Source organism: Lithobates pipiens, unplaced genomic scaffold (assembly GCF_037356315.1).
Source record: "Lithobates pipiens isolate NorthernLeopardFrog02 unplaced genomic scaffold, aLitPip1_a1.2 Scaffold_16, whole genome shotgun sequence".
NCBI classification, from domain to species: Eukaryota; Metazoa; Chordata; class Amphibia; order Anura; family Ranidae; genus Lithobates; species Lithobates pipiens.
The window spans coordinates 199,281,674-199,300,860 of record NW_027507748.1 but is presented as its reverse complement, the minus strand read 5'-3'; the positions used below and the strand labels follow the sequence as shown (position 1 = coordinate 199,300,860).

General features: G+C 45.3%; 1 protein-coding gene across 1 annotated transcript in view; it reads right to left on the bottom strand.

Moving 5' to 3' along the window:
* The window catches only part of USP9X (ubiquitin specific peptidase 9 X-linked), a 437,788-nt gene that overhangs the window by 341,057 nt on the left and 77,544 nt on the right, over window positions 1-19,187 (bottom strand). The window contains 1 exon segment of the mRNA XM_077480883.1: window positions 2,006-2,151. Within this exon segment, the coding sequence (XP_077337009.1) occupies window positions 2,006-2,151 (146 nt within the window).

The window sequence follows — 19,187 nt, the reverse complement described above, 5'->3', positions numbered from 1 at the left end:
GATTTAAGGTGGACCATATGGTCGCTGGAGTCCAATTGATCAGAGGACAGGCGCGATGTTATGACGTCACACCCGGCCTCTTCGTTCAAACGGCACCGCCTCAGCTGGGAAGCCGAGAATAAGAAAATAAAAACACTATTACAGGCTTCCCATCCTAGAGGCGAGATGTGGGGTCTTATTGACCCCATATCTCACTGTAAAGAGGACCGATCATGCCATATTGCTATTACATGGTGGGATGTTTACATTCCTTGTAGTAGGTATAAAAGGGATCAATTTTTTTTTTAACGTGTCAAAACTAAAAAAAGTAAAATTTATAAAAAAAAAAAGAAAATGCAAAAGTGACTGCATTTGCAAGTCCCACCCACATATGAAAACTGTGTTCAAACCACACATGTGAGGTATTGCCATGAACGTTAGAGCGAGAGCAATAATTCTAGCCCTATACCTTCTCTGTAACTCAAAACATGTAACCAGTAAAAAAAATTAAAGCGCCGCTTATGGGGATTTTTAAGTACCGAAGTGTGGAGCCATTCCACAAGCGTGTGCAATTTTTAAGAGTGACATGTTGGGTATCTATTTACTCTGCATAACTTCATCTTTCACATTATGCAAACAAATTGGGCTAACTTTAATTTTTTTTTTTTTTTAAGCATGAAACTTTTTTTTCAAACGTGTTTGAAAAATTGCTGCGTCAATACCGTGCGAGACAAAAAGTTGCAACGACCTCCGTTGTATTCTCTAGAGTCTTTGCTAAGAAAAAACATGTTTGGGGGTTCTATGTAATTTTCTAGCAAAAAAAAAATGATGAATTTTACATGTAGGAGAAAAATGTCAGAATTGGCCTGGAAGGGAAGTGGTTAAAAATAACACATACTTTCCTGCTGTGTGCCTGTTGAGTACCAGACAGCAAGCAGCTTATTATGGGGGCACTGGAGCCGAAGCTCCGTGTGTCCATTCAGACATGGAGTCGCAGGCCCTGCCCCCTCTCCCACAGAAGGCATTTTTTGTTTAATACAGTGGTCATCAACCCTGTCCTCAGGGCCGACTAACAGGCCAGGTTTTATGTATTACCTTGGCGAGATGCAGACTAGAATACTGCAATCACTGAGAAGCAAATTATATCACCTGTGATGTCTCTCAGTTATCTTAAAAACCTGGCCTGTTAGTGGGCCCTGAGGACAGGGTTGATGACCATGGGTTTAATACATAAAATACATTGACGCTTTTTTTTTTTTTTTTTTTTTTTTTTTTAGGTGAATGGATAGGGATACAATGTACCCCATACTCATTCACATAGGCTGGGGGCCGGGATCTGGGGCTTCCAGATTCCAATAAGCCCCCCGCAGACCTCAACAACCAATGGCCAGGGTTGTCGGGAAGAGGCCCTATTCCTCATCAACATGGGGACTAGGGGCTTTGGGGTGGGGGAGGGGGTGGAGGGTGGAGGGTGGAGGACATGTTCAGGGCATGTGGCCTGGTACAGTTCAGGAGGGGCGGCCCTGCTCGCTGCCTCCCCCTTTGCTGACCTGCCAGGCTGTGTGCTCGGATAAAGTCTGGTATGGATTTTGATGGGGGACCTTATGCAGTTTTTTCAGCGTTGGAGTTCCCCTTAAAATCCATACCAGACTGAAGGGCCTGGCATGCTCTGGAAGGGGGAACACATGCTGGGCTTTTTTTTTTTATTTGGCATTGAGTTTCCCTTCAAGATCAGAGAACAAGTCGCATGACAAAGTTGGATCAGTCAAGATGGAGATCCGACTTTGATCCGTTTTAAATTATATTCAATGGGCCAAAGTCAGGCAAGGGAGCATTTCCAAAGTCGGACCAGATAAGAAGGCTCCCATAGGGAAACATTGATTTTCATGCGACATGAGCTCCCAATGTCAGAGTTTGTCGTACCAGTGTGAACCTGGCCTTTGCCCAACTGCATCAATTTGTGAAATGTGACATACACAGCAAGGTAAAAACATTGATTCTTATAAGCTACACCTGATATACACACCTGTTGATCATGTCATCCAGCTTAGCCAAGTCAGTGTGAGGAAAGGCAGGTTCCTCATCCTCCAGTGGAGGAGGCGCATCCCCTTGTGTCTGATCATCTGGAGGGCTAACTGGGGAGTTTTCATTGGAAGAATCAGGTGAAGAAGTCTGCCCAAAACATGAATACATTTTCTCATTACTCTTAAGTGCATATAATCGCCTCCTCAATTAGCATATCTAAAACACATTTTAGGTAATGAAATGTAAATGGGGGGTAAAAAAAACAACTGCAACTATAATAATTTCTTAAAAACGCAATAAATGAAGAATTTTTAGTATGAGAAATTTAACACAACCAACGCAAAAATAAAACTAGTCTTATATCCATAATATAATATCTGAATTAAAAAAAAAATAATTTAGGTAAACTTTTGTGTTTTTTTTTTTTAATGTTAAAAGTAAAGCATTATGCTAGCCCCACAACGCTCACTCGTTCTTCCTGCCAACATCTATGCGTGTGCAGTGGGGTGCAGGACATAAATTAGACTGCTCAATTTAGTGCGAACATCACCAAAAATGTTCTCAGCATCAGGGAAGAGTTTGGTAGTCACAGCAGTACGCCAGTCTGTACGATCATCTTCACCAGGTATGGCTTGCATGAAAATATTTTGTACAACAGGTTCGTTTTAACAAAGACTGATAGAATATGGGACTACACAGGACAGTTGTCAACTGGGATATAGTACAAAATATTCTCATGTTTTGGCACACCCCTCTTTAAAATGTTAATAAAAGCTCCATGTTAAACATGTAGAAGCATATCTTAGCTCTGACGTTCTTTTCTATGTGCTTGTTTGTAGCCCATCATTTCTACCAGCATTTGCCGATTCCCAATTTCCTGTCAGCAGGTGGCTCTATGAGAGCTCCAGTCGGGTCTACATCCTGACGAGCCAGCAGCACTATGACCCTGCACTCAAAGCCACGCTTCAACGTCTTTGTTGAGATAATGCTTGGAACTGATGATCTGCAATGCTGTGAAGATCACAATGCACTTTTCCCGAACTTCCGTTTCAAGCAAGCAGTGCAGAGGGTCACAGAGTGAGGCACTTTTAAAACACCGATGCCTCCTTCATTCACATCTGTGGGCATCTATAAATGTCACTTATGGTTCTCCAAATGCAGGACAATGCCAGGATTTTTACCAAAGACCCTGCCTACATTCCACTAAATGTCTGTGTCTACGAGGCCTAGAATGCAATGCCGATCATAAGGCTTACACGTAGGTACAGTATGTGTCTCCTAAACGCGCACCGTTAAGGAGATATTTACTTGAGTAGCAGCTGGTGACATCACCAGCACATGCTCACTGCACTCTGAATGAACGGCACCATCCATTCAGAATGGACCGTGACTCCTGTGCACATGCGTCTTGACCAAACAGCTGAAGCCCACGAACTCGGAAAGACCAGGTAAAGATAAAAGACCCAGGAGTGGTGATAAACGGAAGCTCTCCAGCGGCGTGCTAAGTCAAGTTTGTGATAATGTGCTAGTAGGCAGCTCCTACTAGCACATTATCCTACAGGGGCCCCTTTTTTTGTGTGTGGTTTACTACTACTAACAAAAAATCAGGTGAATTTCAGTGCACGTGTTCATTCAGAGGCCAGTATTACGACCAACTGCGGTCATGCTGGAAAACCAGTATTTCATCAACACTCTCAGCCAACGGCTGCAAGCATTGACCTATATTCAACAGACACACATCAACAGTTTTTTTTTTTTTTTTTTTTTATTCAACCCATGCAGTACTCAGCTTAAGTCTCGGTTCACACAGGGGGCGACACGACTTGCCGCGCCGCGACCTGACAAGTCGCCCCCGTTCTGTACTACGGAACCGTTCTAAGAGGAGCGACTCGAGTCACTCCGACTTAGAAAAAAGGTTCCTGTACTACTTTTGGGCGACCGCGGGCGACTTGCATTGACTTCTATACAGAAGTCATTTGCAAGTCGCCGCTGAGGTCGCGGCAAGTCGTGTCGCCCCCTGTGTGAACCGAGCCTTATGAAGACCAATGCTAAATAATGTACTTTGTGATAAAGGTTTACTAGTACATTAGAGTGGATGTAAACCCAAAAAAATATATTTTTTATGTCATAATATAGAGAATGTGATTTCCTATCATTTGAGCCCAGTTTTACCACACAGAGTTACTCCAGCTCTGAGCAATCATCTTTTATTGTTCAGTGAGAGAAATCTTGACAAACTCACAAAAACTGTCAAAACCTCCCCCTTGTTGTGAGCGACAGGTTATTTACATATCTCGTGCACTATCCCGTGTAAAAAGTTCACAATTCACATCCCCCTCCCCCCTCCAGCTCCCCCAGGTTTGGCTGCCTTTATTGTGTTTTGACTGGATGTTTCTCATCATGGGATGTGATCCTCCTGTATGCAACAGTGACCAGCCAGAAGAATAATATAGACAGACAAGCGATTTAGGGGACATGTATGTAGTCCGAGCTGGGCAGAGTAGAACATCCAGTGATCTGATGATTGTTGCGGTGAGTGAGTGAGTTCCATCACCAGCATTTGTTATGTGGAGGGGTGGATTTCTCACTTTTTATCATTACACCCAGTAAGGCTGGAATAATTGGAATACCGATTTTAACTTGTAAACAACAAGTGTCAGAAAAAAGGTTTAGTCTTTAAATAGTTAAACTGACCATTTAAGGACCACAGTTCATACCTTTGATCTAAAAAATAACTAAGGCTACTTTCAGACTGTGGCGTCTGGGGTGCCAGCGGTAAAGCGCTGTCGTTTTTGCCGAGGTTTTTGGCTGCTAGCGGGGTGCTTTTAATCCCTGCTAACAGCTGTAAAAGTGTTAAAACCACCTGCCAAGCGGTGCTATGCCTACACTGCCCATTGATTTCAATGGACAGGGGAGCTTTAGGAGCAGTATATACACTGTTCCTACAGCGCTGCAAAGGTGCAGCTTGCAGGACTTTTGGCGTCCTGCCAGCGCACCACTCCAGTGTGAAAGCACTCGGGCTTTCACACTGGAGTGAGAGGAGAGGCTCTTTACAGGACCTATGCCGGCACTATAGCGCCTGTAAAGCTACTGAGTGTGAAAGCAGAATAAAAGATACTTTTAAAAAGCTGAATGCATCCAAATGTATATGACTTAGCGCATAACCTACATGGTCCAATGACCACCAAACTAAATAAATTACCGAAAATAATAATAATAGAGGCCAATAAAGTGCTAGAACAATAAAGTGCATATAATAATCAAATACAATATCTGTTTGTATAAAGTGCACTCCTAATGATGACACTGATGCATTCAACATAGTCCAGTGATAGAGTATTCTTAAAGTGGGAGTTCTGCCGTTTTTTGTTTTTAAAAGTCAGCAGCTACAAATACTGCAGCTGCTGACTTTTAAAATAAGGACAATTACCCGCCCAGCGCGCCCGCGCATTCACTGTGGAAATAAAGTATTACCAGCTATATAAATAAAGTGCAACAAAATGTCCAAAGTCCAAAAAGCTGCGTCTATTCACTCCCAATTCCTGTGATTAAAGTGCTTTGCGAGTCCTATAAAGTGCTCTCAGTGCCCTTACCTCATGAGCTTGTAAAAAGCGCTCTTATAGAAATCTTATCCCCCCATGTCCGTGATTGTAGGTCAATCCAGCAATACAGGTTAAGTTGGGAAACGAATGGTCACTCAAACTCCATAATGGTATTCACATGTAAAATAAATGGGGCTCCGATAGTGCATTACCCAAATAATATGCACTTTATTAACCCTTTCATGACTAAGCCTATTTTTGGCATTTGGTGTTTACAAGTTAAAATCCATATTTTTTGCTAGAAAATTACTTGGAACCCCCAAACATTATATATATTGTTTTAGCAGAGACTCTAGAGAATAAAACGGCGATTGTTGCAATATTTTATGTCACACGGTATTTGCGCAGCAGTGTTTTTAACGCAACTTTTTGGGAAAAGGGACACTTTCATGAATTTAAAAAAAACGAAACAGTAAAATTAGCCCAATTTTTTTGCATAATGTGAAAGATAATGTTACGCCGAGTAAACAGATACCAAACATTTCACACTTTATAATCGCATGCACTCGTGGAATGACGACACCTAATACCTAAAAATTTCAATAGGCGATGCTATAAATTTTTTTAACCACCGGTAACAGCGAAGAGAGGCAGCGGTGTCCCCTGCCGCTCCTCCGGCATAACAGCCGAGCGGCTTTTAGCCACTTTGGTTGTTATGGCTGGATAGCCAATCGCCCGCTGTAAAAAACGGTACCGGGATGATGTCTGCAGGTGCGGGCATCATCCCGGTATACCCCCGGAAGCAGAGTATGCAGATCTGCGTACGCTCGGCGGGAAGGGGTTAAATAAAAATGGCTGCTTACATGTCAGCAGCTAAAAGTAGGCCAGACTCAGAGTGTAACAGCGTTCCACACCACTTCTAATGTTACTTCCGGTCCGTGGCATCCACTTCCGGTATGTGATGTTTACTTCCGGTTTAGCGTCCTACGCGTTACATCACGTTATAACAATGGGTATCAGACCCCTGGTGATCCTATCAATCCCCCTTCTTTCCTGTTTCAAACTGACCACGTTAGGCATGAGACTGTTTAAAAAGGTATCTCCCAGCGCAGACAATGTTGATAAATATTTGACGGTGTCCTGTTAAATACTGCCTCTCATCGAAAAGTGCCTCTGATGGGTTTATGCATGCGCAGTACCAAACGTCACTCCAGCTGATCTGCTGATGTGACATAGACACTGCCCATGCGCAGATCATCCGAGGCATTAGCCGACGATATGCAAACAGCAGAAGGAGAACGTACTGGTCAAATTGTGCCTCACTGTTGCAAGGCGGGTTTTCCATTAGCTGAAGGGCGCATTTTGTGTGTTGCAGGGTTCAGTGTGTTGAACAGCGGGTTTTGCCTTTGTCTAAGAGTGGGTTGCAACACACAAAACCTGCCCTTCAACACACTGAACCCACCCTGCAATAGCAAGGCATAATCTGACATATGTTCTCCCTCTGCTTTTTGCAGATCATTGGATAATGCCTCTGATGATATGTGCTGTATTGACGTTGTTACATACTGCGCTGATCTGCATTATCCGTCGGGAGGTATTTTTCGATAGAACACTTTGACAGCGCGTGTGTGTGTGTGTGTGTGTGTGTGTGTGTGTGTGTGTGTGTGTGTGTGTGTATGTATATATATATATATATACACACACACACACACACACACACACAAACACACTTTCACCATGAAAATCAGGTGCAAATAGCGTGTGCGTGTTATACGCCAATAGTTACATTTTAGCTGCCTCGGAGGGGACAGGGAGGGGGCGAGGCGAGCGCCATCAGATTACATACAGTGAGAATCTCCTGTTTACTTGGTGGCCTCTGTAATAGAAAGTCCTGTCTCCTGTGCCATTGGACCACTGTTCTGTCTATCATAGGAGATTCTCAATGTATGTAATCTGTCAGCGCTCATACCGCCCCCCCCCCCCCGTCTCCTCTAGGCTGCAGATGGGAATCCCATCAGGCTGCACTGATGAGGCTGCTGCATTGATGGCAGTGGTGAGGCTGTAGATGGGCACTGACCCTTATTTTGCTTGAAAGTTCCTTATTTAAAAATTAAATTTTTTCCCTGAAACTTCCCTCTTAAAATGGATGCATGTGTTATACGCCGATAAATACGATATTTACATACATATATAGAGAGAAACTATCAGTGCTCTGCCTATCAGGAACGAGGAGGAAGCAGGGCTTTGTTACTATGGGCAACCGCTGAACGGACTGTATGACACAGCGGGAGACACTCGCTGTTTTAGTTATCAAAAGTACAGCTGCAGATGGGCACCTTCACTCGAGTATAAGCCGGGGGGGGGGGGGGGTGGATAGGGCTGGTTCAGCCTAAATGTGCTGAAAAACTCAGCTTATACTCAAGTATATACCGTATGTGAAGAATTTGCTGCCACAAAGGGTGCAGCAAAGGCCATTCTCAAAGGATATGAAGGAGTGCGCACGTACACATCTCCAGCATCAATCACCCTGTCGCAGGAAAAGTGAAGGTCACATTTATATCTCTCCCACATTTATCTAGAAAGGGTACAGTATTGAAGAGAACCCAAGCTACCAGTCGATGGAAGGTACAGATCCTTTCGAATCAGTCAAGAACCCTGGCAGAATTATTCAAATTTTGTAAGTGTTCTCCGGATGCCTAAAGGTGGTGTTTAGGAGTCAAAGCGCTCTGCAATAGAAGCCCATCTATCAGTGTTATCAGCAGGCAGTTTGTGGGAGTCCACTGTCCGATTGTGCATTTACCCTTTTGCTGCCAAGTCCCAACATTGTATGGACCTGGCAGCAGATGGTTTTGCACACTACCACTGGCTGCAGCAAACTACTGTCTGTCAGATGGAAGTAGTCTGGCGGCTGTGCTGCTGCTCGATTGCATCTTAACACCACCGGTAACATGCTGCCACCTTCACTACTTGTTGCCGACTCAGAAGACATGCAATATCCTTCAAGGGTCCGTCTGTCAGTGTCCCGGCCCGCATTCTGCCTTGTATTACATTTAGTGGAGCACAGGGAGAACCTGGGGAGGTCTCCTTAAAGAGAACCGGTCACCAAAAAAAAAAAAAACATCACATAAGGGGCTATGTCCCCTACGAGGAAAAATAAATAATTCAAATTGTAGAAATTTAAAGTAACAACAAAACACACAAATCTAAACCCAAAAAATCTGAGGCCCCCCACCTACACATACACGCACGTACAAACTTAAAACACACATGTTGGTGGAGCCAACTCATTAAAATGTTGACTGCGATATATGTTGAATAACTCACACCAATAGTGCGCACCAGAGAGCAATATTTCTAGCACCAGACCTCCTCCATAATGTTAAGCTGATGACCTATAGGGGGCTTTTACAGCACTGGATATAGAAAATTTAGGGTATCGAAGTTAGTTGACTTTTCACAGGCACACACAAATTTAAGGTTTGACATGTTGGGTATCCATTTACTTTTAACTTTGGCTTTTATATTTTACCAAAAAATGGTTAATTGATTGCGTTTTTATGCTCTAAAATTAAAGGGATACTAAAAGGTTTGTTTTTTATTTGTTTAAACTAACATGTCATACTTCCCTCCACTGTGCAGTTAGTTTTGCACAGAGTGGTCCCCAACATCCTCTTCAGGGGTCCCTCGGCAGCTCTCATGGCTCCTCCCCACATCAGATAACCCCCTAGGAGAAGCATTCTCCCAAGGGGGTTACCTTGCAGGTGTGCTCCCGTGTCCAGCATTTGCGTCCATAGACACGAATCCCGGACGCCTCTCTGACCACGGGTTATTGGATTTGATTGAAAGCAGTGGGAGTCAATGGCTGTGATGCTATCAATCCATCCAACCAGGACCCGAGACATCGGCTTTTGCTGGTGTGCTCCTTCCCAGGACGAGATAGAGGGGCTGCATGATTATAGGAGGTTTTTCACATCAATGCATTGAAGTGAAAAACCTTGAGCATTTACAACACCTTTAAAGAGGAAGTAAACCCTTTCAAACCACTTTGACCTACAGGTAAGCCTAGATTAAGGCTTACCTGTAGGTCCAAGCAATATCTCCTAAACCTATATGGTTTAGGAGATATTTGCCCGAAAATGGGCACCGCTGTCTACGGCGCAGGCGCACTAAATGCGGCAAGTCCAAGAATGGATTTGCCTAATTTGTCGACTCCCGTGCGCATGCGCGGGAGTGACGTCATCGCGGCTTCGCCGAATGGCAGCGGCGGAGCTGCGAGACGCGACTACCGTGCGCATGCGTGGGAGTGACGTCATCGCGGCTTCGCCGCTGTCATTCGTCGGAGCTGCGAGACGCCACCAGCAAAATGGATGCGGCGGACTACAGGGGACAGCGGCGACTTCGCTGGCTCCTGTGTCAGGTAAGTGACACATAATGAGCTACTATGCGATGCATAGTAGTCCATTATGCTTTACCTTTGCAGGGAAAAAAAGAGGAAGTAAACCCATCAGGGTTTTTTTTACTAGACCTTTGCAGTCTCATAATATGAAATAAAAAAAAGGTAATTACCACTATTTTATTCTCTAGGGAGTCTGCTTTCAGGAAATATTTTTTTTGAGGGTTTTACGTAATTTTCAGGCCTTAAATCAGGGCTTGAAAAACTTGCTTTGAATTTAGGAGCCAGCTAGAAAAAGTGAGCCAGTTTTTTTTTTTTTTTTTTCAAAGTGGATGTGAACCCTCTCACATACCCAGTGAAGGGAAGAGAACAACCTCAGGTAACGCACAGATAAAACAAAATCTCCCTACATAAGTTTTACATGTTTATCTGCAGTCTTCAGCTTGCTATATTTTCTAGAAAGCACAAATAGTGTTAGAATTTTCTCTTCATGTTCAGCACTAGGGGTGAAGTCTTGGCATACCCTGTGTGACAGCTGACTGGAGGAAAGAAACACACCCCAACTACACATAGGCAGAGGAAGGAAAGAATGTGCAGAGCTGTGCTGTGAATAGACAAGTTCTCTGCCAATTTATAGCACCCACCCGACACAAATTTTAGACTGGTTTTATCTCAGTCAGGGAACTTGTCAAAAGTTATGCTGATAACATCACAAAGGAGCAGCAGAAAGACATGCGACTTAGGCTTGGTTCACACAGGGGCAACTTGTCCAGGCGACTTCGCCGCCTGACAAGTCGCGCTCCGTTCTGTACTATGGAACCGTTCTAATAGGAGCGACTCAAGTCGCTCCGACGTAGAAAAAAGGTTCCTGAACTACTTTTGGGGCGACTTCAGGCGACTTGCATTGACTTCTATACAGAAGTCGTTTTGCAAGTCGCCGCTGAGTCGCACTGCAAGTCGTGCTGCCCCTGTGTGAACCGAGCCTTAGGGCTTTGGAGAGATAGGTAAACACTACAGATATATGTGCTTAGGTGAAGTTTCATGAATCAGGTTTACACATTAACGCTTATGGGTAGAACATGTAACATGTTCCCGAAGGTGAACTTTTTAAATCCTTTAACCCCTTTCACTGTCAAACCCTCTCTGCACACGTTAAAAAAAAAAAAAAAAAAAAATTTTAGGTCTAAAAACTACATAAAACTTTCAAACATTTTCTGAAAGCAGACACTCTATAGAATAGTGGTAGTTCCAAATTTGTATGTCACACAATATTACCGCAAAGGTTTTTAGTAAAAAAAACAAAAATAAAAAAAATGTTTGGGTGACGTACAGTTAAAAACAAAATGTTTTATTTTTTTTCCTGAAGATCCCCCCCCCCCCCCCCCCCCATCACATGGTTGCCAAAAAGTCCCCTACCACTGCGGGAACGGCCAACGTGACCACACAAGTGATTTGGGGGGGAGGAATTTAGCAGAATAATAAAAAAAAAAATAAAAACTAACAGTAGTATGGCTTTTTATAACAGAGGGGTTTGCAGTAATTAAAAACACATGACTTAACCTCATGCAGCAGATGAAAGACACAACATGCTTACTTCCCTTCGACATCAAAGATAGACAGCCAACATGTCCCGCAGTGCCATTAGCACAACTAGTGAAATCAGCAAGACCCAGGTATACCCATCTACTGCCCAGAGAAGTCTGGGCAGTGGTAGTCTTCATGAAATAATTGCAGCCAAAAACAAGTCCAAGTGCCTCAACTATTCACAAAAACATAGCAACTGTGCAGAAAAATGGCAGCAGGTGCTCCGATAGACGAGGAAAATGTTGAACTATTTGGCTGTAGCAGGAGGCAGTGAAGGGCTGGAAAGCAGTATAAATAATGAATGTCTGCAGTTTTAATGATCGTGGCTGTGTGGGGAACAAAAAAAATAAAAAAATAAAAACACCTACAAGGCAATGTCAATGTGCTAGTATGCATTGCAAACTAGCACATCATGAAATTCTCACCTTGGAACGGAGCCCTCCAGTGATGTAATGTCACCGCTGAGAGGTCTGAAATGTGTCCGACCGTCTTTCTTTCAGGTTCACATGCTCTGGCTATGTGCAGGATCCCTCTGTTCCAACATGAAGGTCTGAAAGTCTGGCAAGGTATGCCAGATCTTCAGAGCACATGGGCCAGTGACATAACTGGTTGTATCCAGGGTAAATCTTACGGTTTAGGAGATATTTGCAAAAAGACAGGCACATCTGTCTACGGCGCATTGAGCATGCCGCTGCCAACGGCAATATGCCGTTAGTGGCGGCTCCCATGCGCATGCACGGGAGTGCGTCATCACGGCTCCAGCCAATCACAGCTCCGGAGCCACGATACCCGGAAAGAAGATGGACGCTCCATGGAAGAGGGGACAGCTGTGACATCGCTGGCTCCTGTGTCAGGTAAGTGACACATAATGGGCTACTATACAATGCATAGTAGCCCATTATGCTTTACCTTTGCAGGGAAGCAGAGGAAGTAAACCTATCAGGGTTTACTTCCTCTTTAAAGGCCCTCACCTCCAGGACTAAAATGATGTGATTAGTTTTGCACCGTTCCTTTCAAATGGACTGGGGCCCTTTATTCTGCTGTTTGCTGGGGTGGTTATTAGCGGCTGCGATATGTGGATTCAGATATGGGCATTGCCCTTCCTCAAAAAAAGGTGGGCTAGGATCTGGGTGGAGATCCTTGATCCTGTCCGCTGGACCACACCTGGGGACAATTTAGAGAAGATTAGTTCTCTTATATGGTGCAGCCGGCTCAGGGTCTCTCTCTGCAGACTATATTGTTTTTCTGCCCAAACGAGAAAGCACATGCCTGTCAACGTTGGACTTTGCTACGCTTGAAACAACCTCTATCAGCATTATCCTTTCTTTGTCTTGTCCTAGTGGCAGATTGGTATTAATAGTAATTAATTGCTGTGTAAAGGCAATGTTGCTCCACTGAGGAAAGTTACCCTGCCTACCAGCAATATGTTCCATCATTTTAGCATCAAGTTCTTTAAGTAACTGAGAGTTTATTTATCCTCTCCTTTAATCTGCAGATTGTTAACCTCTACCTAGATGTCAGCGTTTGATCTTGCTGTGTTGAAAAATACCTACAACCAGCATTAAATTCCCTCTCGTCTTGTCTGTGATAGGTTTGTATTTTTATTGGCTATTTTGTACTGTGCAAAGGCAGTATGGTTTCACAGAGGAATGTTAATCTGTTTACCAATAACCGTATCACAATTGTAGCCAATATTAGAATACCACTATCGCCATTATTATAACACTTCTACTTTTATCAAAGCAGAGTTCTACAGAAAAGTGGAACTTGTGCTCATTTGCCACAATTGTCACCTTTCAGGTGGGAGGGGGTGCAGATACGTTCCGGGAATAGACTCTTGCGAGAGTCACGCCCTTCCCGCACACAACCCCCCAACACACAGGACCCAGGAGATAGCGGGACCACTTATGCGCACTAGGGAAGCAAAGCCGCAACCCTTCGCTTCCTGATTCCCTCAATGAGAATGGCAGCGGCAGCAGCCGAGGGGCCGATCGATTGCTCAGCTGCCGACATCGCTGGACCCCGGGAGGGAGGAGATGGCGGGCGGGAGGGAGGGAGGGAGGAGATGGCGGGAGGGAGGAGATGGCGGGAGGGAGGGAGGGAGGAGATGGCGGGAGGGAGGGAGGGAGGAGATGGCGGGCGGGAGGGAGGGAGGGAGGGAGGAGATGGCGGGCGGGAGGAAGGAGGAGATGGCGGGAGGGAGGAGGGAGGAGATGGCGGGCGGGAGGAGGGAGGAGATGGCGGGCGGGAGGAGGGAGGAGATGGCGGGAGGGAGGAGGGAGGAGATGGCGGGAGGGAGGAGATGGCGGGCGGGAGGAGGGAGGAGATGGCGGGCGGGAGGAGGAAGGAGATGGCGGGCGGGAGGATGGAGGAGATGGCGGGCGGGAGGATGGAGGAGATGGCGGGCGGGAGGAGGGAGGAGATGGCGGGCGGGAGGAGGGAGGAGAGAGGAGATGGCGGGCGGGAGGAGGGAGGAGAGAGGAGATGGCGGGCGGGAGGAGAGAGGAGATGGCGGGAGGGAGGAGGGAGGAGATGGCGGGAGGGAGGAGGGAGGAGATGGAGGGAGGAGGGAGGAGATGGCGGGAGGGAGGAGGGAGGAGATGGCGGGAGGGAGGAGGGAGGAGATGGCGGGCGGGAGGAGGGAGGAGATGGCGGGCGGGAGGAGGAAGGAGATGGCGGGCGGGAGGATGGAGGAGATGGCGGGCGGGAGGATGGAGGAGATGGCGGGCGGGAGGATGGAGGAGATGGCGGGCGGGAGGAGGGAGGAGATGGCGGGCGGGAGGAGGGAGGAGAGAGGAGATGGCGGGCGGGAGGAGGGAGGAGAGAGGAGATGGCGGGCGGGAGGAGAGAGGAGATGGCGGGCGGGAGGAGGGAGGAGATGGCGGGCGGGAGGAGGGAGGAGATGGCGGGCGGGAGGAGGGAGGAGATGGCGGGCGGGAGGAGGGAGGAGATGGCGGGCGGGAGGAGGGAGGAGATGGCGGGCGGGAGGAGGGAGGAGATGGCGGGCGGGAGGAGGGAGGAGATGGCGGGCGGGAGGAGGGAGGAGATGGCGGGCGGGAGGAGGGAGGAGATGGCGGGCGGGAGGAGGGAGGAGATGGCGGGCGGGAGGAGGGAGGAGATGGCGGGCGGGATGCCTATGACCCGCATGGCTGAACTGCGAGGAATATCTGGATACGCATTATTGTAGTCCATGGGGAGGAAGTATGAAAATGTACTATATTTGTATGACGATTTAACCACTTGCCCGTCATTTTGCTATATGGCGGGTGGCAAGTGGTTGTGTTGTCCTGACATCATATGACGTCTTTCAGGATAACAAGCCGCTGCTCGCCCCCGGGGGCACGCATCTCGGCAATCGTTGTTGCGGTCTGTCACTGACACACTGCAACTCTGATGTAGGTAGAGAGTCTTTACCATGTGATCAGCTGTGTCAAATCATGGCTGATCACAATGTAAACAGGAAGAGCCGAACGGCTGCTCTTCTGACGGGGGTCTGCGGCTGTCGCTTCTTTAGTAACAAGTGCTATCACTATTAATACCCACCTAAGTCACTCAATGCCGTTCCTTGTTGGCAGATGGTGGCTGATTTGGTCTGATCCTTGTGTGGGTTGCTCTGGGCTTAGGCGGCGATCATTGTTCCTAGTGGATAAACAGCAGCAGTTTTCTCTAAAGTTTTTTTTGGGGTTTTTTAAAGAAGCTACACAAGTTCAATGCTGATGGGGCCAGGAGCAGGTTTTCTTTTTGTAAGGTTAATTTTAGGACACATACAATGCAAAATATTACCCAAATCTATAAAAGATAAAGTTGTGCTGAGTAAAGAGACACCCAACATGTTGAACATGAAAATTGTGCGTGCCCGTGAAACTGACAAATTTCAGTACCCTAAAATCTTCCAGTTATATTAGTTGATACAGTTGAATAAAGATACTAGTCCATCCAGATAAACCCGGGCGGGTTCATGACGTAAATAATTATATACCAAGATGTAGGTACAAGAGTTTAACCACTTGAGACCCGGACCATTTTGCTGGCTAAAGATCAGAGCACTTTTTGCGATTCGGCAATGCGAAGTTTTAACTGGGAATTGCGCGGTCATGTGACGTGGCTCCCAAATAAAATTGAAACCCTTTTTTTCCCACACAAATAGAGCTTTCTTTTGGTGGTATTTGATCATCCCTGTGGTTTTTATTTTTTGCGCTAGAAACAAAAAAAAAAAAAAAAAGCACTCTTTTTTTGCATTTTGCTATAACATACCCCAAAAATATATTACATTTTTTTCCCCCCTCAGTTTAGGCTGATACGTATTCTATATATTTTTGGAGAAAAAATAAATAAAAAAATTTAAAAATAATAAAAATAAAATCGCAATAAGCACTTATTGTTTGGTTTGCGTGAAAGTTATAGTGTTTACAAAATAGGGGATAGTTTTATGGCATTTTTATTTTATTTATTTTTTTATTAATAATGGCAGAGATTTTTATTGTGACTGCAACATTATGGCAGACACATCGGACATTTTTGTTGGGACCTGTGTCATTTATACAGCAATCAGTGCTATACAATGGTTGGGATTTGGTGACTATAGGGGCGCTTTTAGAACAAGAGGAAAAACCTCATTACATTAAATTAAAGGAGTGAAAAATACTGCAATAAACACCCATACGTGATTGGAGTGGTGTACCAACCCACTAAACATACAACAAAAGCCAAAAAACAAGTGCAAAAATAATTATATAGTCCCAATTAGATACTAGAAAAAGAAAACATAGCCAAATTCCATGCAGTCATTAACCACTTAAGGACCGCCGCATGGAGATATACGTCGGCAGAATGGGATGTACGGGCACAAGCATGTACCCGTACGTGCTTGCCTTCCAGCGGGTGGGGGGTCCGATCGGACCCCCTCCCGCTGGCTACGGCGGTCTGTTTCGCTTCAGGAGTGATCCGGGATGAGGGGATGGCCATTGGTTTCTGGCCATCCCCTCTCGATCGCTCCTGGCGAATGAGAAGCTTCCCCTGCCTGTGTATTGTAAACAGGCAGGGAGAAAGTGATGTCACTCTCCTCGGGGCGGTCTTTTTGACCGGACTGCGAGGAGAACACATAGTAAGTGTACCAATCACTACACTGACATGTAGGTACACATAGGCACACAAGTCACCCCCCCACCACGATTCCCCCCAGTCCCCCCCCCTCCCAGTCACAGTGTCACTGATTGCAGTGATTATTTACTGATCACTGCATTTAGTGTCAGTTGTGAAAGTAATAAGTGTCAGGGCAGTTAGTGTTAGGACCAGGGTAGCCCCCTACCCCCCCCCCCCCCATTAAAGGTTTAACCCCTGATTGCCCCTAGAGTTAACCCATTCACCCCCTTTTGCCAGTGTCACTAAGCAATCGTTTTTCTGATCGCTGCATTAGTGTCACTGTCGCCGCTAGGTAGCTAGTTATTTTTTAGGTTCACCGCCAGGTTTTTATAGCGTTGGGTACCCCCATATACAACCTAATAAAGGTTTTAAGCGCTTGATTGCCCCTAGAGTTAACCCTTTCACCAGCGAACACCGCATAAGTGTCACTGGTGACGGTGGATAGCCAGTTAGTTATTTAGGTTCCCTGTCAGATTTTTATATAGCGTCCGGGACCCCCATATACTACCTAATAAAGGTTTTAACCCCCTGATTGCCCCTAGTTAACCCTTTCACCCCCTTTTGCCACTGTCACTAAGCAATCATTTTTTCTGATCGCTGCATTAGTGTCACTGGTGGCGCTGGGTAGCCAGTTAGTTCTTTCGGTTCCCCCTCAGGTTTTTATATAGCGTCAGGGACCCCCATATACTACCTAATAAAGTTTTTAACTCAGCGATTGCCCCTAGTTAACCCTTTCACCAGTGATCAACGTATAAGTGTTACGGGTGACTCTGGTTAGTTTGCTTTTTATAGCATCAGGGCACCCACCATTTAATTACCAAATAAAGTTTTAACCCCCTGATCACCCGGCGGGTGATATCAATTAGGTTTTAGGGTCAGGGTCTGCGTCGCCTCAGGCAGCGCTAGGTTAGTGCCAGTACGGCTAACAACCACGCGCAAAGCATAGACCTCCCGTAGTGGTATAGTATCTGAACAGATCAATATCTGATCAGATCTATACTAGCGTTCCCAGCAGTTTAGGGTTCCAAAAAAACGCATTGTTAGTGGGATCAGCCCAGATACCTGCTAGCACCTGCGTTTTGCCCCTTCGCCCAGCCCACCCAAGTGCAGTATCAATCGATCACTGTCACTTACAAAACACTAAACACATAACTGCAGCGTTCGCAGAGTCAGGCCTGATCCCTGTGATCACTAACAGTTTTTTTTTGGTAGCGTTTTATATTTAAATCCTGAAGGCGGTGCTTGGTTTTCGGGGTCCCATACACGGCTAGGTTCCCAAAAAGTCCAACACATGTGGTATCCCTGTACTCAGGAGAAGCAACAGAATTTATTTTGGGGTGTAATTTTACTTATGCCGATAGCATGTGTGAGCAATATATCATTTAGTGACAACTTTGTGCAAAAAAAAAAAAAAGTTTGTAATCTTCCCACAACTTGTGGCAAAATATAAAATTTCATGGACTCAACATGCCTCTCAGTAAATAGCTTGGGGTGTCTACTTTCCAAAATGGGGTCATTGGGGGGGGGGGGGGTGTTTTGTGCTATTTTGGCATTTTATGGCCATCGAAACTGTGATAGGTAGTGAGGAGTGAAATCAAAAATTTGCACCCTTAGAAATCCTGAGGGCAGCGATTGGTTTTCGGGGTGCCGTACGCGGCTAGGCTCCCAAAAAGTCCCACATATGTGGTATACCCGTACTCAGGAGAAGCAGCAGAATATATTTTGGGGTGCAATTCCACATACTATGGCAAGTGTGAGCAATATATCATTTAGTGACAACTTTTTGTAAACTTTTTTTTTTGTCATTGTTCAATCATTTGGGACAAAAAAAAAAAAAAAAACATATTCAATCGGCTCAACATGCCACTCAGCAATTTTCTTGAGGTGTCTACTTTCCAAGATGCGGTCATTTGAGGGGGGGGGGGGGGGGGGGGGGTTGTGCTGCCCTGCCATTTTAGCACCTCAAGAAATGAGATAGGCAGTCAAATTAAAAGCTGTGTACATTCCAGAAAATGTAGACGCTATAACTTTTGCGCAAACCAATAAATATACGCTTCTTGACTTTTTTTTTTACTAAAGACATGTGGCTGAATACATTTTGGCCTAAATGTTTGACTAAAATTTAGTTTATTCGATTTTTCTTATAACAAAAATTAGAAAATATATTTTTTTTGCAAAATTTTCAGTCTTTTTCCTTTTATATCGTAAAAAATAAAAATCGCAGAGGCAATCAAATGCCATCAATAGAAAGCTCTGTTTGTGGGAAGAAAAGGACGCAAATTTCGTTTGGGTACAACATTGCATGACCACGCAATTACCAGTTAAAGCAGTGCAGTGCAAAATTGTAAAAAGACCTCTGGTCCTTAGGCTAACAATTGGTCCGGGGCTTAAGTGGTTAAACTCCACAGATACAATTGTGATAAGCTTCATCCAAAACCATTTGCCAGAATACAATGAAATTTTCTGAAATTTGTGAAAAATCCCTTCACCACAAATTTGAGCATGAAGACACTTAATCATGA